At 42.7% G+C, this 22,016-nt stretch overlaps 1 protein-coding gene across 8 annotated transcripts in view; it reads left to right on the forward strand.

The window, feature by feature from the left end:
* Nucleotides 1-584: 584 nt before the first annotated feature.
* The window catches only part of TRAF3IP1 (TRAF3 interacting protein 1), a 66,346-nt gene continuing 44,914 nt past the window's right edge, over nucleotides 585-22,016 (forward strand). For all 8 annotated transcript variants that reach the window (XM_006019968.3, XM_025199353.1, XM_025199355.1 and 5 more), the window contains exons 1-6: nucleotides 585-644; nucleotides 1,226-1,294; nucleotides 6,884-7,045; nucleotides 9,934-10,077; nucleotides 10,214-10,666; nucleotides 15,298-15,363. In XM_006019968.3, coding sequence (XP_006020030.1) covers nucleotides 600-644; nucleotides 1,226-1,294; nucleotides 6,884-7,045; nucleotides 9,934-10,077; nucleotides 10,214-10,666; nucleotides 15,298-15,363 — 939 coding nt within the window. In that variant the 5' untranslated portion in view covers nucleotides 585-599. The remainder of the gene's footprint in view (nucleotides 645-1,225; nucleotides 1,295-6,883; nucleotides 7,046-9,933; nucleotides 10,078-10,213; nucleotides 10,667-15,297; nucleotides 15,364-22,016) is intronic.

Here is a 22,016-nt window from a genome sequence, read left to right on the forward strand (position 1 = left end):
GTGCGGCTCGGGGCGGGCAGCAGAGCAGGAGAACAGCAGAGAATGGGCCTGGGAGGTGCGGGGCAACTCTGTGCCCCCCACCCCCCCACTGCTCTGAAGCCTGGTACTGCCCATGGGAGACTCAGTTCCTCACTGGAGAGTAGGGTCCCCCACCAGCTTGTTCTGTGGCCCCCATCCCATAAACTGCTGGTTTCCACCCCATAAACTGTTACAGGAGAGGTCCCATTCGGGCCCCCCCCCCAACCTCCGTGCTGCCTGATAATGGTGCACCAGCACTGACCTGGAAGTGCAGAGTTTGTTTTTGAGGGCTCTGTAGGCGGTCAGTACTTGTACCGACTTACCTGCAAAGGGAGATGGGCGCCATAGCAACACGGCCGGTGTTCAGAGCTCTCGCTGAAATGGGAGCGTGAGCCCCTTCGCTGACAGAGATGTTAGATATTCGCATTAGTTCTTTTTTTCTGTTCCCACCTGAAAAGGAAAGAAAAAAAGAGACTTGGTAAAACCCTCTGTTAGAAACAAGGCAGGTACCAATAGGTGTGGCAGCAGCAGGAGGAATCAGGACTGGGTTGAAAACACCCAGGCCTGTGGGTCAAAGAGTCATGAGTTCGTGTGAACAAGTGAATGCAGGAATTTTCCAGACTAAAGTGAGTGAGATGTTAAGCACCTGGGGAAATGTGTCTGAATTTATTCTTCAGACAATGTCATGCTGCCCTAAAATTAAATGAATACAAAATACTGACCGACACCTTTCAATGAATAAGTTGATGTGAGCGAATGACTGACTTCTCTCCAAATAGAATCATAGAAAATGAGGGTTGGAGGGGACCTCAGGAGGTCATCAAGTCCAACCCCCTGCTCAAAGCAGGAGCATCCTCAACTAGATCATCCCAGGCACGGCTTTATCTAGCTTGGTCTTGAAAACCTGCAAGGATGGAGATTTCACCACCTCTCTGGGTAGCCTGTTCCAGTGCTTTATTACCCTCCTTGTAAGAAAGTTTTTCCTGATATCCAACCTAAACTTCCCTTACTACAACTTGAGAATGTTGCTTCTTGTCCTGTCATCTGCCACCACCGAGCACAGTCTAGCTCTATCCTCTTTCCAACCCTGCTTCAGGTAGTGAGTCAAGCTAACAGATTTGCCTGCTGGAACCTTATACAAGAAAATAGTGTTTTTGCTGAGGTTTTCTAGCTGTTCTCAGTAATTTACCTTTCCTTTGTTTTGAAGGTAATTAGAGTGACAGGTTTCATGAAGGGGCTATACACAGACTTTGAGATGAAATCTGATAATGTTAAGGTGGGTATGAAATTTCCTTATTTCATTATACCCGGCATGGGCAGTTACTTCTGTGTTGTCATACCCAGTTTCATGTAACAAACCTATCTTTCTTTTACAGTTAATGTTTTGGGGGAATAGCCTCAAATGTAGCTTTTCTGAATATATGAGATGGTGTTTTGTGGCAGGACCTAAATTCCCCGATTGTGGACAAGAGACCTATGGTGCTAGATGCTGTAGAGATACAAAATGATTTTTCATTTCTGCACTGAGCATACTGGAAGTTAAAGATACAACACTATTAAAAATAATAACTTAAAAACTATGACTTCTGCTTTTTAGGTTCTTTTTTGCCCATTATACATCCACAGACAACTTTCCTCTAAGACTGTATTTTCTAGGGCTAAGGAGGGAATTGTTATGTTTTGTTTTACGTGCCCCAATGGTTTGTCTCTGTTTTTGTTGATATTTTAATGCGTATACAATAACTAAGGATGATTCAAAAAATAAGTATAAGTGTTTTGAGTTGCATAACAACATATGCTGTACGAAAGAATGACAAATCATTTTTATGTTTACAGCAATGTGATCTTGCGGGGGGTTGTACAGTGAAGTGTATTATCTGAGTGTGTGCTCTTTTCTGTTCTGAGAGAGAGGTCAATTTTACTACAGCTTGAAAAGACAAACAAAAATTGTATCAGCTCTTTACTTTCACTGTTGTAACTAGCACTGCTCTCTGCAGTGAATTAATGATATTTCCAAAGATGCATATACAATGCACAAAGTGCTTTATTCTACCCATATTATGAGATGTGCTTGCTCAGTTTGTCTCCACATTAAGTGGGGAAGTTGTGCCTACTGACAGATTTTCTGTCTATGGAGAGCAGTTATTTTTGTGCCATTTCCCTTTAAGGCGAAGTCTTCCATAGGTAATTGAACTGCTGCAGCAGGGAGCTGGACCCGGAGTCAGCTGTTAAGTAGGGGAGGGGGGAGGGAACCATGGTGGGACCCCTGCCAGGCCCCATCTCCTGCATGCTCCCCCAGCTCTCACTGACCCCTGCCTGCCCCAGCTCCAGGTGCTTTAAAAAAAAGCCCCCACTCACCGGGTGCTGCCAGGTCGGGGGTGGAATTCCCACTGCCCCGTGCTGCATGGGGAGCTCTGCATGAGCCCCGTGACCCGCCCTGCTCTCCCAGGCCCCGCCATGGCTGCCCCACTCACCGCAGCTCCAGCCCCTTAAGAAAAGAAAAACCTCAAGAAAAACCCCAGGACTCACTGCTCTTATAGTGGCCTTGGGGCTTTGGGGGGCTCGTGCAGAGCCCCCCATGTGGCAGGGGCAGTGGGGATTGCCCCCTGCTGGCAGGAATGGTGAGTCTAGGGTTTTTCTAGGTTGTTTTTTATTTTCTTAAAGGGCCAGAGCTGGGGTGGGCAAGGCAGCCATGAGGGGGACTGGAGATTTGGGGGGAGGTTGGGGGGCTCGTGCAGAGCCCCCCATGTAGTGGGGGGCAGCGGGGATTGCGCCCCTGCCCAGCAGCACCCGGTAAGTCAGGGCTTTTTTTTTTTTCAAAGTGGCGGGAGCTGGGGCAGGCTGGGAGAGTGGGTGGGGTTTGTGGCCTGGATGATTCAGCAGAATTGATTTGGGACAGTGATTCAAATCACCAGATCGAATCACTGTCCCCCAAATCAGCCAAATCCAAAGTGAATACTAGCCACTTTTCACAGGCCTAGTTCTTGGTATCCTTCTTGTGAGCTAGGCTTAACGTTTTAGTACCTTGGAGAGTGAGTTTGCTCACTGCAGGGGAAAAGCATCTGTTTGGAAGCTGGCTGTCCTGTGAATTTACAGATTAATTCAGCAGTAGGATATTGTGGAAACTGATAATTTAACCACGTTGAAAAAGGGATTGTACAAATTAATGCAGGATAAGTCTGTCAGTGGATGTTAAATATGATAGTTAGGAGCAACCTCAAAATTAGGACTTCACAGGCCTCTGTGTGCTAAAAGCTGTAGTGGGGAGGGACAGGGCAGGGAACAGAATCTGGGTATGCTCTACATAGCTACTCTTCCCTTTAGCATCCAGTCCCTGCCACTAGGGTGGATGGATCTGTGGCCTGGCCCAGTGTGGCATTTCTTACATCCTTTGTTTGAACTGAATAAAGCTCGTAGAGGTTGCTATCATCACAGAAGTGCTTGTAGCAATATACTGTTTGTAATCAAGGTGACTGTTGTGCTAGAGACAGGTGAGGAAGTTAAACTGTTGGGTTTCCTGAAATGTACAGGATTCCAGGAGTTTGGTATCAGAAAAACCGTGTCATTAAAATTAGTTTAAACTAGGCAAAATTCTCAGAAGTACTATAGAAATAATAATTGATCTGGAAATTTATGAATTAAACCTAAAGATGAGGTCTTTATACTTTTAATTTTTTGTGCTTTTATTTCAAACAGAACATAACAAAACATTTTTCCATGCAGAATAGTGAGAGATTTTTATTTTGTTTTGCAGAAGAGCATTTATTTGACACTTTTTAGTAACATTTCAGACTTTTGTTTCTGCTTTTCATGAGATTTACCTTGCCCACAGATTTGCATACATATTTTCACGTAGATCTCTCATTATGTACATCAGAAGTTATTTATAGAGAAACATCTGGCCAATATAATTCTGTTTACAATAACAAGAAAAAAGGAAACTTTATAACCTATATTTTAAAATGTAACTTAATTTGAAATAGTGTTTGTTCAGTCTCAACAATTTTTCACCATTTTAGATTAGTGCATCATGCTCATTAATGGGCAAGTAACTATTTTAGTAGAATGGAGTTACAACAGTGCCTTCAGGAATTTGACTTCTTTTTCTTAATTTTCCTGTTGGGCTACCTGTTATATTTGTATAACTGTCCTTTAGTCAAACTTCTCATTTGTTGGTCTATAGATGATGCATCTTAGATACAAAAAAGGCACTTGCAGTTAAAATTCAGATGTGTTACCAGATAAAATGGAATTGCTTGCTTCATTCTGCTAGGAGAATTAGGAATTTTCAGTACTTTTAGCTGCTTTTCAGTTACCTGTTTTAACACAGTATTTTATCTTTATGGACTAGACTCCTTTCAAAATTGGCTCAACCTTTTTCTTGCCAGTCATCACAGAAAAGGGTGGATTCATAGATTTTTTTTTTGTGCCTAAGTTGGTGAATTTTTGTGAAAATTACTCAAGCTTTTTGTGTTCTCTAAAGGATTCAATAACTGAAAAATAATTATAAATCAGAATTTAACTCTGTGAATGAGGATTCATCCCTTAATATGTTCATTCATCCCTCCATCCTTGGAAAAATCTTTGAAAAGTCAGTCTCACCTCCATCCTTGGCAAATACTTTGAAAAAATTATCAAGGCTTACATTTGCGAGAGCCCGGCAGGACTCTGAAGGGGAACCAGCACGGGTTCATAGCAGGCAGATCGTGCCTGACTAATCTAGTCTCTTTTTATGACCAGGTTACGAAACGCCTGGACACAGGAGGAAGGGTGGATGTCATATACTTAGACTTCAGGAAGGCCTTCGATACGGTATCCCACCCCATACTGGTGAACAAGTTAAGAGGCTGTGACTTGGATGACTACGCAGTCTGGTGGGTGGCGAATTGGCTAGAGGGTCGCACCCAGAGAGTCGTGGTGGATGGGTCGGTTTCGACCTGGAATGGTGTGGGCAGTGGGGTCCCGCAGGGCTCGGTCCTTGGACCGATACTCTTTAACGTCTTCATCAGCGACTTGGACGAGGGAGTGAAATATACTTTGTCCAAGTTTGCGAATGACACAAAACTGTGGGGAGAAGTGGACACGCCGGAGGGCAGGGAACAGCTGCAAGCAGACCTGGACAGGTTGGACAAGTGGGCAGAAAACAACAGAATGCAGTTCAACAAGGAGAAATGCAAAGTGCTGCACCTAGGGAGGAAAAATGTCCAGCACACCTACAGCCTAGGAAATGACCTGCTAGGTTGCACGGAAGTGGAATGGGATCTTGGAGTCCTGGTGGACTCCAAGATGAACATGAGTCGGCAGTGTGACGAAGCCATCAAAAAAGCCAATGGCACTTTATCGTGCATCAGCAGATGCATGACGAATAGGTCCAAGGAGGTGATACTTCCCCTCTATCGGGCACTGGTCAGACCGCAGTTGGAGTACTGCGTGCAATTCTGGGCGCCGCAATTCAAGAGGGATGCGGATAACCTGGAGAGGGTCCAGAGAAGGGCCACTCGTAAGGTTAGGGGCCTGCAGACCAAGCCCTACGAGGAGAGACTAGAGAAACTGGACCTTTTCAGCCTCCGCAAGAGAACATTGAGAGGCGACCTTGTGGCTGCCTATAAGTTAATCCCGGGGGCACAGAAGGGAATTGGTGAGGTTTTATTCACCAAGGAGCCCCCTGGGGTTCAAGAAATAATGGCCACAAGCTAGCAGAGAGCAGATTTAGACGGGACATTAGGAAGAACTTCTTCACAGTTAGAGTAGCCAAGGTCTGGAACGGGCTCCCAAGGGAGGTGGTGCTCTCCCCTACCCTGGGGGGTCTTCAAGAGGAGGTTAGGTAGGCATCTAGCTGGGGTCATCTAGACCCAGCACCCTTTCCTGCCTATGCAGGGGGTCGGACTCGATGATCTATTGAGGTCCCTTCCAACCCTAACATCTATGAATCTGTGTTACTGCTTTGGGTTTTAGCTATTTTCCATGAAAGCCAAAAGGAATCAGCCTGCTAAAGGGTAATTGGGAAAAGTTATTTTAATGTAATTATGGAATTTAGAGTAGTAAATATCTGGTCTGTGTGCATTTAAAATGTAGATATTTGATTGTCCCACTTAACCTCTCTCCTTTAGTTGTGTTTTTTGCCCTTATATTCTGGTCTTGTATATGCTTAACTATAGTTGCTGTTAGCTCAGGGAAAGGTGTTGCAGGAATCTGGGGCCTTTATAGGGTAAACGAGGGCTATCCAACTGGAAGCCCAGAAGGGGTTACAGCCTCTGGGCACTACGTCGGTACCACACCTCACAGCACTCTGGAAGCTCCAGGCTCTCCTGTTCTTCCATTTTGGTTTCCTGGTGTGTGATGTGGGGGAAGGGGAGTACTGATAGTTCCGTGGGGGGTCTCACTCACTGTGTGAACCAGAGGCCCCCATAGTCTGTGCACGCGCAGCTCATGAGGTTCGTGGCGCCAATAAAGTTGGACAGTCCTGGTGTAAACTCTTCAGGGCAGGCAGGACTGCATTAGTTTTTGTGTGGTACCTTAGAAGTCAAGGCTTTGTAAGAAAGTTTTTTGAAGAATCTTCCATAGTTGCTTCAGTATTAAAATCTGTTTAACACACAATCCTGAGGAAACAGCTCATTGTGTACCTAAGTCTTATAATATACCTTAGCTGAACACCAATTTAAATTAAAACGATAACATTCCATTTTATTCACTTATTCAGCTACCATAGTTATCCATTTTTAGAGTAATCTTTTCTCAAAGTGGAATAATAATGGTTAATTTGTTTAACTTGGGAAATTTTCTGTAAGTATACCTGGTTCAAAGATTATATAGACTTTGATCATTGCTGATTAGCATCATTTTTATTGATGTATTATTTTTTCAGGATAAAGATGCCAGAATCAGCTTTCTCCAAAAGGCAATTGATGTTGTCATAATGGTAACAGGGGAGCCATTAGCAGTGAAACCAGTCCGTATTGTAGCTGGACATGAACCTGAAAAAACAAATGAATTTCTCCAAGCAATTGGAAAATGCTGTCTCAATAAGGTAGAACCTTACTTTTGACGCTTTACATCTGATTCCAATATTTTTAGTCCTGTGTCTTGCCTTTTCATATATTGCTATGTTTGATTTGTAGATATGACCAACTTCACTGGCACTTGCCCATGATTTATATGTATAGAGAGATGGCACAATTATTATATTAACTACAGTATAATTAAATTCACATCCTGATCCTTAGCTTTTGTATTCACGATTCAGATCCTCAAGTCATGTACACTTTGTATATATCATTATTACTTTTTACCCTTTTAGTTGAGCAGGGAATCCAATTCACTTTATTTACCACACAATTGCTATGTATTTTCACGTTGGAAGCTTTGGTATTTTAAATAGCCTTGAATGTAGGGCTACTTATTAAGTATTTATTATCCACTTATCTTGAGCTCCTCATCCATAAACAGCCTCCTTGATCATAGCCTCAGCCTTGTCAGTGATCTGTTCAAGAGCAGAGACAGATTTAATGCTCTTCCAAAGACTTTCTCTTTCATAAAAAACACAAGTTCAAAACACTTGAGCTAATGATAGTAAAGAATTTGTGAGGATATTACCATAAATTACTGTAATATTTGATGGTTGTACAAAAGAAGGATTTAGGTTGGCTTTGAGCAATAATCTGTTAGTTTTTAAGTTTACCCTACACCTATTTAATAAAACAAGTATATTAGCAATTCATTAAAAAAATTAAAAAGCCTGAGATCAGGAAAAACAGTGTAGGAAATGAATGACCTACTGTTTCCTTCAGCATTTTGTGATGAGATCAAATATCCAGAAGGTCCTTTCAGCTGACTTGGATTGCCATAATTATCCTATTGATTTTTATTATTATTATGCAGAATATCTAATCTGGTCTGTCCTGTAAAAGAATCCTGTGAAGAGTCATCATCTTTATTTTAACTTGGGACTTTTAGTGTCGATCTCACCATGCTGCTTACCACTACTGCAATTGGAGCATATGTCATTCACACTCAGATATTAATGGTTGAAAGTGAAAACCCACAAAAATCTATTCTCTGTTTGTACCCCCAGAGAGGATTGGAACAGTCATATACCTGATTCCACTTAGGGATGATTTCAGTTTTAATGTCTTTAAAGCTTATTCTTTTTCAGAAGATCAAGACTGAACTGAAAAATTCTTAAGGGAATGGGAACCATTGTATACTAAAATTTTATTTTATAGTACTTGATCGCTGTTGTGAACAATATAGGTTTCAGTGTACATCTAACTTTCACCACCTGATTAAAAAAAAGTTCGGTTAATAGAGCATGTTTAATTAATACAGCATGGCTTTTAAGGTGAAGGTGTAATAGATGCTTGAAGACATTCTTAACATGATCCCTGATGCCTGTTGGAAGTGCGCTTCAACATAGGTTTCCTTCCATTCTTGCGTTGTCTTCTTAAAAAGAAAATCCACTCACTAAAATGAAGAAACAAGACAGTGTATGTAAATAGAGCTTAATGTAGTTAAGCACATTTAACCAGTCAAAACTGTCATAAATTGATTATAAAACAATTCATGTAGTCTTTTCAAGTCAAAAGTAAGATGATGTCATGAAAATTGCTAGAATTAGGAAAATATAGAGAAACATGCAAGAAAGCACTTAATAACATTTAAATGAAAGAAATAGATGGAAACTTCTGACTTCTTTAAAGCCATCATGTAGACCAGTGGTTCTCAACCTTTTTTGTACCAGGACCCATTTGTAAACATTATTGATGGCCAGACCTGGCCCAGGAAATAGTTTAAGTAGAAAACACCCTTCTGGCCCTGCTGGTGCCCCCCCTGATCCTCTGCCCCTCACCCCCAGCCTCCCAGTGTGGGGGACAGGAGGTGGGTGCTTGTGGGGCGTGGGGTGGGGCATGTGTCCCCCCCGCCCCATATTTGTTCACCCAAAGAGGACATGGGGTTGTAGTCTGACCAGATTGGCATGGGCAGGAGCCACTTCTGCAGCCCAGTGGGAGGGATGGAGTATAGCAGCAACACTCATTACTGCCACTGCTACCACCACTGAGACCCCTACACCAGGGCAGCACAAGCAGCACAAGAAGTAACAGATGGATGGGAGGGGCCACGCTGCCCTCCCATCCTCCTGCTGCCAGCCACTGATGCACTGGGTTGTCGTTCTACCCCTCCACTACAACCCAGCCACTGCTACTGCTGTCAAGCTGCCCGCACTGCCTGCCATCCCATCTTCCCTCTGGGGTAGAGCCATGTCCTGAGAGGAGTGGCAGTAGTGGCTGGGCTATGGTGGTGGGGTAGGGGGTGAGCGGCAGGTGGCGGGAGGAGTTGAAGGAACTGCTCTCCTCTGCTCCCATCCATTACTCCTAGTGTTGCTGGTGGCATGGCTGTCACAGGTGTCCAAGTGGTGGCGGGAGCAATGAGTCTTACCTCCCCATTTGCCCTCCCACAATGGGTTCTGCCCGCTGGGCTGTGGAGGTGATTCTTGCCTGTGCTGGTCTGGCCAGTGCAGCCCTGTGCTTGCTGTGGCCACACACATCTTAGGGGCAGCGTGCCCCCCTGTGCTCCCCTGACATGTTGCCTGTGCCCCCACCTACCACATAGACCTATCTGTGGGGAGCTGCAGGACCAGCTTCCCATACTGCCTGGCTGCTGCATGCATGTCTGCACCACATGCATGTGGTGCCTCCTGCCTGATCATCTTCCTCCCATTCCCCCCAGCCCCAAGCAGCCCCTTGCCAGCCTGCAAAGGGAAACCTGTGGTTTCCCGTATTTTTCTCCTTTAAAGGAGAATCCATTTTTAAAGTTTGTTTGTGACCCTTTCATATATTCTTGCAACCCACAGGTTGAGAAACAGGTTGATGTAGACTATTGTCTTTAATTTGACTAGTTTTTTTACATCTCCACTTGTAGTTATCCAGTGATGATGCTGTGAAAAGGGTCCTTGCTGGGGAGAAAGCTGATATCAAGGGGAAAACTCCATCTTCTTCTAAATTTCAAGACAAAGAAAATAGAGAATCCAGGGCAGAAGAACAAAAAAGCCATAAAGATAAAGAGGTGGATTCTACATCCTTTTTGGGGGGGAAATTACTATACTTTTTTAGATTTCCATTCTTGGATAGAAAATACTGTATAATAGTATACCTGCCTCAGAACTTTAGTTGTAATCATATTTTTAACTCTCTGTTTTTAGGGTAGAGGCGACTCTGAAATAAAAGACAGAAGCACAAGCAGAGACAGAAAACCTAGAGAAGAACTGAAAGATGGAGAGAGCAGACAAAGGGAAAAGGAAAGTGACAAGCATAAAGATAATGACAGACGCGCAGGCCTGGAAAGGGACAATATTAAGGAGGGTGAAAAACATGAGAGAGACGCACATAAAAACAGAACAGCTAAGCAAGGAAGAGAAACAGAAAAAAGTAGAGACAAAGAAAAAGGCGACACTGAACGAGAGAAAGACCTGGACCATGATAAAAGACGGGAGAGAGACAGAAAAAATGATGGAGGACGAGAAAAGGACAGAACGAAGGTCAGGGATAAAGACCGTGAGAAAGGTCTGAACAGGGAAAAAGACAGGGAAAAACGAGAACGTGGCGAAGATGGGGAACATTCAAGAGAACAAGGAAAAGATAAAGCAGAAAAAAAGGTAAAGCGAATCTTATTTGGGGGAAGAAACGTATGGTTTTCTCAGCTTTATTGTGTGGGTATTGAATCTATAGTAAGTTTGCACGTAACATCATGTAATAACTTAACCACAAGCAAGTTCATTTGCTTTCAAAGGCAATATTTTTCACTAAGCAAAAAGTTCATTATAGAATTGGCTTGCTCTTTTAAATAATGAATACAAGAGGCTCTTCCTTCAAAGCCTCCTCTCCTGCTCACTTTATTTGTCCTGGTTAGCACTGATCAGGATTGAATGTGCATGTGCAAACACTGTTTCTATACTTCAGCTACAGGATAACATTTAAAAGGAGGTATACCAGTCTCTTCAGAGCCATTAAAAATGACTCCTGACGAGGAGAACTTTGGAAAATAAAACCTAGAAGGTGCCAGGACACTTTGCATTTCAGTTGCAGGCTTATGTGTTCTACTTAAAGATCCTGGGCTTTTGGTTTCTGTAAGTAACTATGCAACCAACCTCCTCCCTACAAGCAAAAGTCAGCCATTAAAAATGTTGAATTATACCCTTTCTTTGTGGACATAATCTTGTCTAAGTAAGACAAATAGTTTGGCAACAGCATGATATGTAAAAGAAAGGGAAGTTGTGGTAGTCATGTTACAAAAACGGAGTAGGGGGAAGGACTCTAGAGCTTTCCTCTATAATAAATGAGGAGTGGACAGTATGTGGAGTGTCCCAAGAACATCATCCTGGAAGACAGCTTTTCCAATGAGATCTGCTGTGTTTGATAATGTATACTTTTTAACTTTTTCTACCTGAGACTCTAAATTAGGGGACATCAGGGACATCTAAAGTATGAGAACGGGTTAACATTGTTTTGTGTGAGAAAATAAATTTATAGACCTGTCCCCCAATCTAGAGTCGTCTTTTTCTCACTGAAATTTGTTCAAAAAAGACATTATTTCATATTGGGTTTTACATGTTCAGTTTATCAGTGGAAACATCCTTTGATGTTTGGTGCCATCTGGGTTTTTATACAGGCACTGCACTGTAGGAAAACCTTATTGGAGTGCTCCTGTTTGCTTGGAAGGATTCGCCTTATGTCAGTAATGACCGTAGGTAGGGCCCTACCGAATTCATGGTGGGAGTGGGCTTCTCTTTAATCTTGCATGTTCCCCTGTGCACCCCTCTGCCACTGATTGGTGAAGGGGCCTCACTTGCGACTTGCTCTTGATCGGCGGGGAGGCACCATTTTTACCGCCCACCACTGATTGACTGAAGAGCCCTGGCAGCTCCGCTGCTTGCTGCTGACCAGCAGGGAGGCAGAAATTATACCATGTTGCTGCAGCAGCATTAAAAATGGACCCACCTGAAGGGATACGAAGGGCTGCCCTAAAGAGGGACAGAGTGTGGGGAGACGGACTTTGACCCAGCAGGAACACCATTTGCCCTGATGGCAAGTGAAGCTGCTTTGGAGGCAGCCCTCTTTGTAGTGGGAGGAGTGATGTATAACCCCAGCAAGGTTTGAATGAGAGTGATGTTAGCAAAAGCCCAGGAAGAGCCCTGGCAGTTTTTCCTGGGGGAAGAACAAAGGGGAAGAGAGAGAGGCTGGAGGTCAGGGAAAGGACCTCACCATGGCTATGCCCTGGCAGAGCTCTGGAGAGGTAGCGTGGAGAGGCTGCACTGGGGAGAAACAGGGCATGCTTTCTCCCTCTTGCCCCCCTTGGAGTCCTTCCAGGGTAGACACAAAAGAGCTGTCTGTGAGGAGACCCTGCTACAAACCCTGTGTGGCTGGGGACCGTAGGGGAGGAGCCACCGCCTGCTGCACCAAGACCCCTGGAGCTCGTGAGAGAGATGCAAGCAGCAGGGACTGCCCATGGCTTCTATGCCAGGGACACAGATGCAGTCCTGCTCTCCGAGACACCCAGCCAGGGGCAGCGTACACAGTTAACCTGGAGCATATAAGATAGAGACTGAGTGTGTAAATAAGTTCCTGATTGATTAGTTGGTGCATCAATTTAGTTATTTATTGGTTCCTTATTGATGGTGGGTAATTTGTATACCTTCCCCTGGTGTAATGTGCATCTAAGAGTCATTAACCCTTAAGCCACCATCACCAGGTTATGCCGTGTAACACTTGTTTTATTACATAAATTGTATATTATCTTGGAAAGAAATTCTGTAAATAATTTTACAGCAGTCTGCAAGGTTGTTTTGATTGTAAAGGGAGGCTCTCCACTCAGGGACCTTGCAGTACTTACCCAGGGACATGAGCAGGGCTACCGGCTACCCCAGGATCCCGCTATTCAGGTGAGGGTGTGGGTAGCGTTGTGCCCAGGGTTACAGTGTGGGGGCTAATCTGGGATCTCCTGGTGGTATACCACGCTTAATAGGTGCCACATGCCTGTAGCGGAGTATCTCCCCCACCTTGCAGCGGGCTTGTGATTCTCTCTCCCCCCCACCAAATTTGTTTTTACCCCACCGTGGGAGTATTGGTGTAAGGTTTCCCAATTGTTAGGGCCATGGCAGAGCTTCTGCAGTGGTGCATGGAGCTGCAGCTGAACCCGGGAAGGCACTTGTGATTACTAATGTTCTCAAGGACCTTTCAGCAGAAACCATTCAGGATCTGCTCAGGGGGTCTTCTTGATGCCTTGGACTATGTCAGGTGCAAGGAGTCCGCCCTGATAAGAGAGGGGACCATTAGATGTCAGTGTGTGAGCTGACAACGACAGTGGATGCCCTACGTATTCCCCAGTGCTGGAGGTTGTGGATGAGGAAGTCTGGACTGTAACTAGTAGAGAGGGGGCCCGTGCCCCACCCAGACTCTGGAGGCGGCTCTGAGGAACCCTCCCCTAGGGGACTGAAGGCCCTGCACCAGCTGCCCTGTCTGGGAGTGGGATAGGCTCTGGAGCACCAGACCCAGACTGGGCAAAGGCATTGGGAAAAGCCCTGAAGGAGGCCCTCCAACCATCACCTGAGTTAGTTGCCTACAAGAGGCTCCTCATATTTTCAGAGAAGGACCCACTCCCTCCAGGGGAAGAGACTTTTCAGGCATGGCATTCCCATGTGATGGAGACTTTGGCCTCGTGGGCAGTCTCAGAAGAGGAGAAAGTGGAGGTGGTTGCTGGAGAGTCTCTGAGATCCAGCTTTTGAAGTGGTTCAAATGATTAAGCAGGAAAACTCCAATGCATCAGTTCTTCAGTGTCTTGAACTTCTGTCTAGCATCTTTGGGAAATCAGTGCAAACTGAGGCTTTGTTTCTGGAATTTAACAGAACATACCAACTCAAAGGGGGAGACAGCCTCAGTCTATATCCTGCGGGTAGAGGAAGTATAACAGCAGCTAGTGGTCCAAGGAGGACTCACTCTGGAGATGGCTGGCAAAGCTTGCTTGCAGCAGCTCTGGGTAGGGATACTTTATGATGAGCAACTGGTGAAGGATCTCAACCTCACTAGGAGAAGAGAGGATCCCCCTACGTTTGGGTAGTTGCTTTGGGAAATGAGGGAGGCTGAAAGCCTATGAGCTGTAAAGGCATCCATCGAAGCTTGGGGGTTTGGCCACGGCTCCATGCCCACCACGACGGTTGCTTGTTGAGAAGCCGATGGCACTTGACTTTGACGACGATGTTCCAGAGCCACTAGCCATACTGCACCAGTGAGCCCAGGTGAAGCGAGGAAGTCAGCCCAGGGCCTCCCAAGGCTCCCCAGCTATCAGGTCGCAATGACTCAGCCAGCCTGTGGGGACGGCAAAATTTTGTTCACACAATCGATTTAGTATCAGCCTCTTGAAGGCTCAGATCAAGTGTAGTACCAGGCTTAGTTGGCTAACGTTGTATTTTCTGTAACCTAGTTGCGTTCCCCTTCCCATCTCTCTTATGTTAGTCCCTTGCTTGGGCGATGTGTATTTCCCTACTGGCTTTGTCATCTTTGTGGATTCACAGTCCTAAACATCTACTAATAAAATTCAATCTGTTCTTATCAGTTTAATCAATTTAGTTATTTATTGGTTCCTTATTGATGGTGGGTAATTTGTATACCTTCCCCTGGCATAATGTGCATCTTAGAATCATTAACCCTGAAGCCACCATTGCCAGGTTATGCCGTGTAACACTTGTATTATATTAGTTATATGTTATCTTGTAAATACATTCTGTAAATAGTTTTATAATGGTCTGCAAGGTTGTTGTGATTGTAAGGGGAAGCTCTCTGCTTGGGGACTCTGCAGCAGTTACCCAGGGAGCTGAGCAGGGTCACTGGCTACTGTGTATCCTAGGATCCCACTATTCAGGTGAGGGTGCGGGTAGTGTTGTGCCCAGGGTTACAATTAAAACCACAGTTTTCACTTCCCTGCTGATCAGGAGTGAGCCGCAAGCAGGGCCTCTCCACAATCAGTAGCAGGGAGGCTGCTGCAGGATTTAAAGAATCTTTAATTCTCTGGGGGAACCTGCAAGATTTAAAGAAGCTGCACCTCAGCCTACTTCCACCATGAATTCAGTAGGGCCCTATCTATAGGATGTCAGCTGAAAAAAGAGAGGGGGAAAAAAAACACGAATTTTATCACCCTCAGAATTGTATTTAGTTTCTTTAACCCAAATACAGGTCATTCAGTGTATTCTTAAGTATTACAGTGGTTGGATATAAATTATTTGTCTCATTTTAGTCCACAGAATCAGAGGAAACTAGAGCAAGGAAAACTAAAGACACCAAGAATGAACCAAACAATGAGGTTAGTATTGCAGAAGACATTTTAAAGGTAGATATCTAAGTATTGCCTTTTTAGAATGTATTAAGTTAGGCTGGGTTTTGGTGAGTCTTTCATACATGAGGATTACTATAATTCAGAAAAAAACATGCTTAAATTGAATGAAAGTGCTTACAAGATTCCAAAGTCTTCATGCTGAAGTGCTGTCTGCTTAAATCATATGACACATTTCTTATATGACTAATAATAGTCATCCTATTTAAGCTATTCATTCATTCTTAAATTTTCTCTGTGCTGGGATGATAAAAATCAATGAGCCTCACTTTTTAGTTTTAAGTTCTGCAATATTTGGGTTTGGACACTTTAAGGGAAATTTATTTGTATAGAAACTGTTGTTAGATATGTTTTGGAACCTTTATTTCTTCTAGGTTTTATAACCTCTTTTATTACAAAAATGTTTTTACAGATACTATGTTGTTTTATTACAAAATGTTAATTTAGTAATGCAAGTCATCTTAAAGGGCTGACTCATTGGATTTGAATAGAAAGGAAGGAGGGTATGATGAAAACCAGTTGGTTGCCACTGAACGAACAGTAGCTGCAGGTCTTAATCTTGCTTCTAGTGAAGCATCTTGTCTACATCTGTCTCCTGTTGACTGAAGACAGTTTTGGGAGTGGCTGGTCTACCCAGCTACTTCTTTAGAGATGGAGACTTTTAAATTATGATAAAGCACTAAAAATTAGAAAAAAATAAAACTAGTCAATCCCAAGTCTACCAGTAGTCCTGTAGGAAGTCTGTGGACTCTTGACATCAACGTGTCTTCTATTTTGGATGACAGATTTTATAGCCATTCTTTGACTAAAATCCAGCCAAACTTTTCAAAATATTGGCACTTGGAATGAGAGCTTATAAACTACTTTTAAGCCTGAAGCAATTTTTTATTGCCAAGTTAAACTTCCTGCAAATTGGGATTTCTAATGGAAATTCTGAGGTTGATTCCAAACTATAGCAATGCTCTTGGGCATCACAATAATATACTAGTATAATAAAGTTCCATTTCCTTCCTTAAGTGCTTTTTGGAATTATTCCAGGGAATTTTGGTTTATTACTTTAAATTTAGATGGCATGCTTTTCCTTCTCTTACTAACATAACAGAAGACACTGCTTAGCCTACAGGTGATGAAAACATGCACTATAGATCTATGTAGAAAAAATGGCCACCTCTTTAGCAGTATAGAAAGAGAGTAGAATTAAAATGTTCTCAGTGAATCCTTGGACATGGAGAATTAAGATTATCACCCAAAGTGATTTAGCATATTTCCAGAACAAAATTATTGAGAAATTGATCTTAATGAACTGGGGCTGATCATCCCATCATTGCAGTAGTTTCACACCAGTGTAAATGCCTTGATTTCCATGGAGTTACTTCTGTTTTAGAACTGGCCTAACTACATTGAAGTCACTTCATTGCAGCTGTAAAACAGGTGTAGTAATAACGGAAAACTGGGCCAAAAAACAGTTACATAAGTATATGTATAAAGATTTTAATAGCATTATTTCATTAGTTTTACTGCATAGTTTCTTTACTTTAATATCTTTTGAACTTTAACTTTCTTAAAAAAATCAATCCATGGTTTATCAAGCATTTTGAAACAATTCTTTAGAGATTTAATCATTTGAATTGTTCTGTAGTGCAAGATTAGCTTTATGTAGATCAGTCTTCACTTGTCATGACACATGGCTATAATTGATTATAATGTAATGAAGTCAGTCCTAAATCATGTTGTGTCAGTGATTTTATTTGGACAATGGATATTTTTATTTAAAAATAAAATAAGTTGCCTTGCTTCCTAGTTTGAAACACCACATTACGGAAACAATAACTTAACATTCCTAAGCATTACTGCTTTTGACTCTGTTGTATAATTAGAACCCAAGCCTGCTTCTTGTGTATCTCTATATTACACATAAAAGTACATTTAAAGGACTTTAAGGGCGCAAAGTAAAGCACTCAAAAGTTAAGAAATGCCAGACATAGGGTTGTATATAGTTTTATTGTGATAATCTTTAATGATGAGCTAATATGCTATTTATGTCCACAGAATTTTTGTCTTTCTTAATGCACGTGGGCACTTCTGTGGCATTCATCCCTGTGGTATCTGAGTAGTTAAAAAATGTTCATTACACTACCAGATATTTAGCAAAATGCATCTCATCTGTCTGTGTAACTGCTTCACAATAAACAACAACCTACTTCTTGTTGGCATCCTTATTGTACAGTTAGGGAGCTAAGGAACAAAGGCTTTCTAAGAACCCTTAATTTGGGGTTTTCAGTAAGTCGGGACTAACTTTTTTCCGAATACTCAGTACAATAATAACACTTTATTGAAGCAGTACCCATTTATTTTTGTTGCAGTTGTGAGTGCTCAGCACATCTACAAACCAAATCATTTATCTCATGTTTGTTCTTCAGGAAGTGAGGAGCATATAGTTTGTGGCTATATTTGGAAAAAATTTAACCAACTTTCCTAGTATCCTTAGAATTTCTCCAAAGTAGAATTCAGCTGCCTTTAACCCTGACACTCCCCTTAATTTTCCTGTAATCCTCATTCTCATACATTATACATCTTTCAACTTGTGCAGTGATGAAGCAAGGGATTGATGGAGAACAGCCTCCTTGACTACACAAACCTTATAGATTCTCAGAGTAGATTCATCTCTTGCGCGAAATGGAGCAGGGGCCACAAGGAAACAATAGTATATAATCATGTTATTAAAGACTGTTCTTTAAAATGTGTACGTACATGAGGACCACATTAAGGTTGCAAAGGCAGCCTTACTTCTGGTATTTCCTAACTTTTGAGGACTTCACTTTGCAGCCTTATTGTTCTTAATGTTTTTTATGAAATTTGTATGTTTTTAAAGACGCAAACTTTACCGTGTGGCAGAATAGACACCCACATGGTTCATCGCTAAAGATAGAATCTTCAGGTCCACCACATAGACTTCTGCCACTTGAGCAAAAGAAGTTACTGATTACAGAAGTAGGTTGCTCCTTGCTGTGGACCAGTTACATAGGCACATGAGGTGTGCAGATGTTTCCTGACAGCAGAACAAGAGTGACACTTAAGAATTTGGGGGTCTGTTGCATACTCTGGAATGAATTTTGCTCTAGTGGTCACACAACCTTCTGTCTATTTCTCTCTCTTTCTCCTTCTGTAAATTTTGACCTCCTCTGCCCTGTCCCTCCAGTTCTGTTCCTGTCCTTCTCCCCATCCTGTTTTTTATCTAGGTTTGGCTTCTACACCTGGCACGTACTCCTCATGCTTCTTGTCCATGTCTCTTTGCTCACCAATCCATGTCTCTCTCTCCCTTCTTTCTCCAGACACTAGGTTTCTTGTCCCAGTCTACTTTTCTTTATTGAGGGTCTGAAACTTGCCTCTGCTGGGTTTGTGTGGCAGTTTCCTATTATACATATTCTGGGTGTCAGCAGGTGGGGCAGTGAGAGCACTGGTGAGAGCGAGAGGCCCCCTTCTCTCATTTGTGATGCCTGGAGAGTTTCAAGTTGAATGTCTTGTATATTGCAGTCCTCTGGAAAACTGTGTTTAGAAATATCTTAACTATTTAAATATACAGTAAAACTTTCGCTTAGACCTCAGTTGTTTAAGATCCGAGTTCTAGGCAAGATTCTATTTGTGCTCTTTCCTTCCTTAAAAGCATAATATTTTTCTTGCTATTTATTCTCAAAACTCAGTGGTGACGCGTACAGGGTGCATTGCGGGGCACGTGCACCCCCTGAGTGCTGGTGCACCCCCAGACAGGTCGTGCTCCCCACTTAGGTGACGGGCATGGTGGGCAGACAGGAACGCTGGTGTCCCCCCTGTGAGCGTCGGCTGGGGAGTGGGAGCACCAGATAAAGCATTTTGGCCACTTCCAGGAGTGCCATGGCCGCTTCCTGGTTGGTGCAATCAGCTGTGGGGGGGACCCCTCCCCCCCAGTTGGTGAGATTGGCCATGGGGGACCCCCTCCCAGTTGCTGACTTGTCACTGGGGTGGGGCACATGCCCCCCTGACTAAAGTGGCACCAGTCACCCATGTCAAAACTGATGAGAAAATACCCACAAACTTTAACAGGTTAAATTCCCCACATTTGACATTGCTTGTGTGTTGGTACTAGAGAAACCCTGTCTGTCATCCAGCTAATGGCGGTGATGGCTTGGGTATCTATAATTAATTTTCCAAAATTAAAGAGAATCTCAGTGGGAGCTAAAAGAAAACATTTTGATAATACACAGTAGATGATCTTAGACATGTATCAGAAAAATAACATCTTAATTGGGAGCAGGTTATTTATTGCTTTTAGAGAGATGGATAGCTGTGTTTGTGTGAAGTCAGTCAGAAGGTAGGGCTTGGTGCCACTTTAGAGATTAACTGCTTTCCCTTGATACCTAATAATTTATATTCTCTAAGGTGCCACCCTGCCCTGCTTTCTGCATCACTTTGTGATCAGAGGAAGTGAAGTTATACTTTTTTGTTTTTTATTTTCCTTGGTCCAGTTTTACTAAGTAGATTTATTTTAAAATAGATGTATCCATTGCATAACTGCTTCTCTTCTAAACAATAAAAGTAACTTTGTTTGTCAAAGTTTTTTGACAGAAAGGAGATCCAGGATTTAGGTGGACCTTCTGAAACATATGGTACTGTTTATATGAATGTGGCTAAAGAAGTTGGATAGGCATGTTGGTTTACCCCTAAGGCAAAACACATTGAAAAAGTATGTTCTAGTTTGCAGATGGCCATTGTAACTTTTGGCTGAAGCCCTTTCTAATATCCTGTCACTTTTGTCCACATCTGTGGTGACTTTTGTTATTGCCATACAAGCTGTATTGCTCTGGAACTAGTCATTGGAATCATCTGCTAGGTTGCATCTAATGAACTTCTTTCAAAGGAAAATTTCTATTAGAAATGATCTTGAGTATCTAATAAAATGATTTACTAGATCAAAGAAAAGTTAGCTACCCTGAGAGAAACAAAGACAGTAGTTGCATAGAGCTGTTTTTTGGAGGTTTTCATAAGTATTTATGTTTTGTATGATTCTGGTATCAGTTATTCACAATCATTTCATATAATTGAGGTTAAACATTAACATTTTTAATTTACCTGTCAACATTTTCTAAACCATAGGAAATTCCTTTTTGTCTGCTGGGAGCTAAGTGGCATTAACTAAAGTAGGCAGATACCCCATTTCAGCCTACTGACTTCAGTTTATCAGGAGGTAATAAGATATTGATATTTTCTAAATACGCTATACAAATTAAACACATAGTTGTACGGGCCTTGATGATTGTTGATCTTTCTGGGTTGTTGTTATGCATTTCAAATGACGTTTCTTTCAGGTTTGAGAGGGAGAGAAAGATCCAGGGAATTCTTCAAGTGTTCTAAGAAAGCGTTAGAAATTAATTGGGTTTTGTTTGCACAATAGTGGTACAGCCATTTGAATAATGTGCTGAATAGCTTACAGTGATACACAGACAGAGTGAGAGCTATTATATAATTTACAAACAAATTACAGTGATATGGTTGTGTTAGCATATCAGAGCATCCAGTAAGATTCCAAAGCAATGAGTGAATTTGAATGAATCCCGAGAATAGGAATTCCAAAGATACATTTTAATGTAATATCAGGCCATCAGTGGCAGTGGATTTATAAAGGGGAAAATCTTACAGCTGATATCCTTTAAAAACAAGTAAGTTGTTTGTCTTCTCTTGAGTGGAGACCTTTTTCCCCTCTGGTAGCTAATGATTCCTAGAATTGTATAAGTAGTCTGCTAGTGGGTGTTGGTTAGTTTATATCTTCATAGTGGCTCCAAATGCCTTGGTTACCAGCCATTTTAGGTATGACCCTAGACTATATATAAATCAATAAATAAATTTAGAAAGGCCAAAGCTACCATGGAGCTGAGGATGGCATCCCAAGTTAAGGATAACAAAAAATTGTTTTTCAGATATATAGGGAGTAAAAGGAAGACCCAGGGCAGTATAGGACCACTACTGAATGGGCAAAAGCAATTGGTGACAGACAGGGGAGACAAGGCTGAAATCCTCAGTGAAATCTTTGCCTCAGTGTTCCTAAATGAGGGGCAAGACAAGTCTCACCGTGGGATTGTAGAGAGACAACAGCAGGGCGCCAGACTACCAAGGGTTGACCCTGAGATACTGCAGAGTCACTTGGAAGAACTGGATGCGTTTAAGTCGGCAGGCCTGGATGAGCTCCATCTGAGGGTACTGAAGGCACTGGCTGATGTCATTGCAGAGCCACTGGCAAGAATATTTGAACACTCGTGACGCACAGGCCAGGTTCCGGAGGACTGGAAAAGGGCCAATGTGGTCCCTATTTTCGAGAAGGGGAGGAAGGAGGAACCAGGCAACTATAGGCCAGTCAGTCTTGCCTCCATCCTTGGCAAAGCCTTTGAAAAGATTATTAAGGCTCATATATGTGAGAGCCCAGCAGGAAAAATTATGCTGAGGGGAAACCAGCATGGGTTCGTAGCAGGTAGATCATGCCTGACTAATCTAGTCTCTTTTTATGACCAGGTTACAAAACGCCTGGACGCAGAAGTAGGGGTAGATATCGTTTCCTTAGACTTCAGGAAGGCCTTCGATACGGTATCCCACCC

Source organism: Alligator sinensis, unplaced genomic scaffold (genome assembly GCF_000455745.1).
Source record: "Alligator sinensis unplaced genomic scaffold, ASM45574v1 scaffold233_2, whole genome shotgun sequence".
NCBI classification, from domain to species: domain Eukaryota; kingdom Metazoa; phylum Chordata; order Crocodylia; family Alligatoridae; genus Alligator; species Alligator sinensis.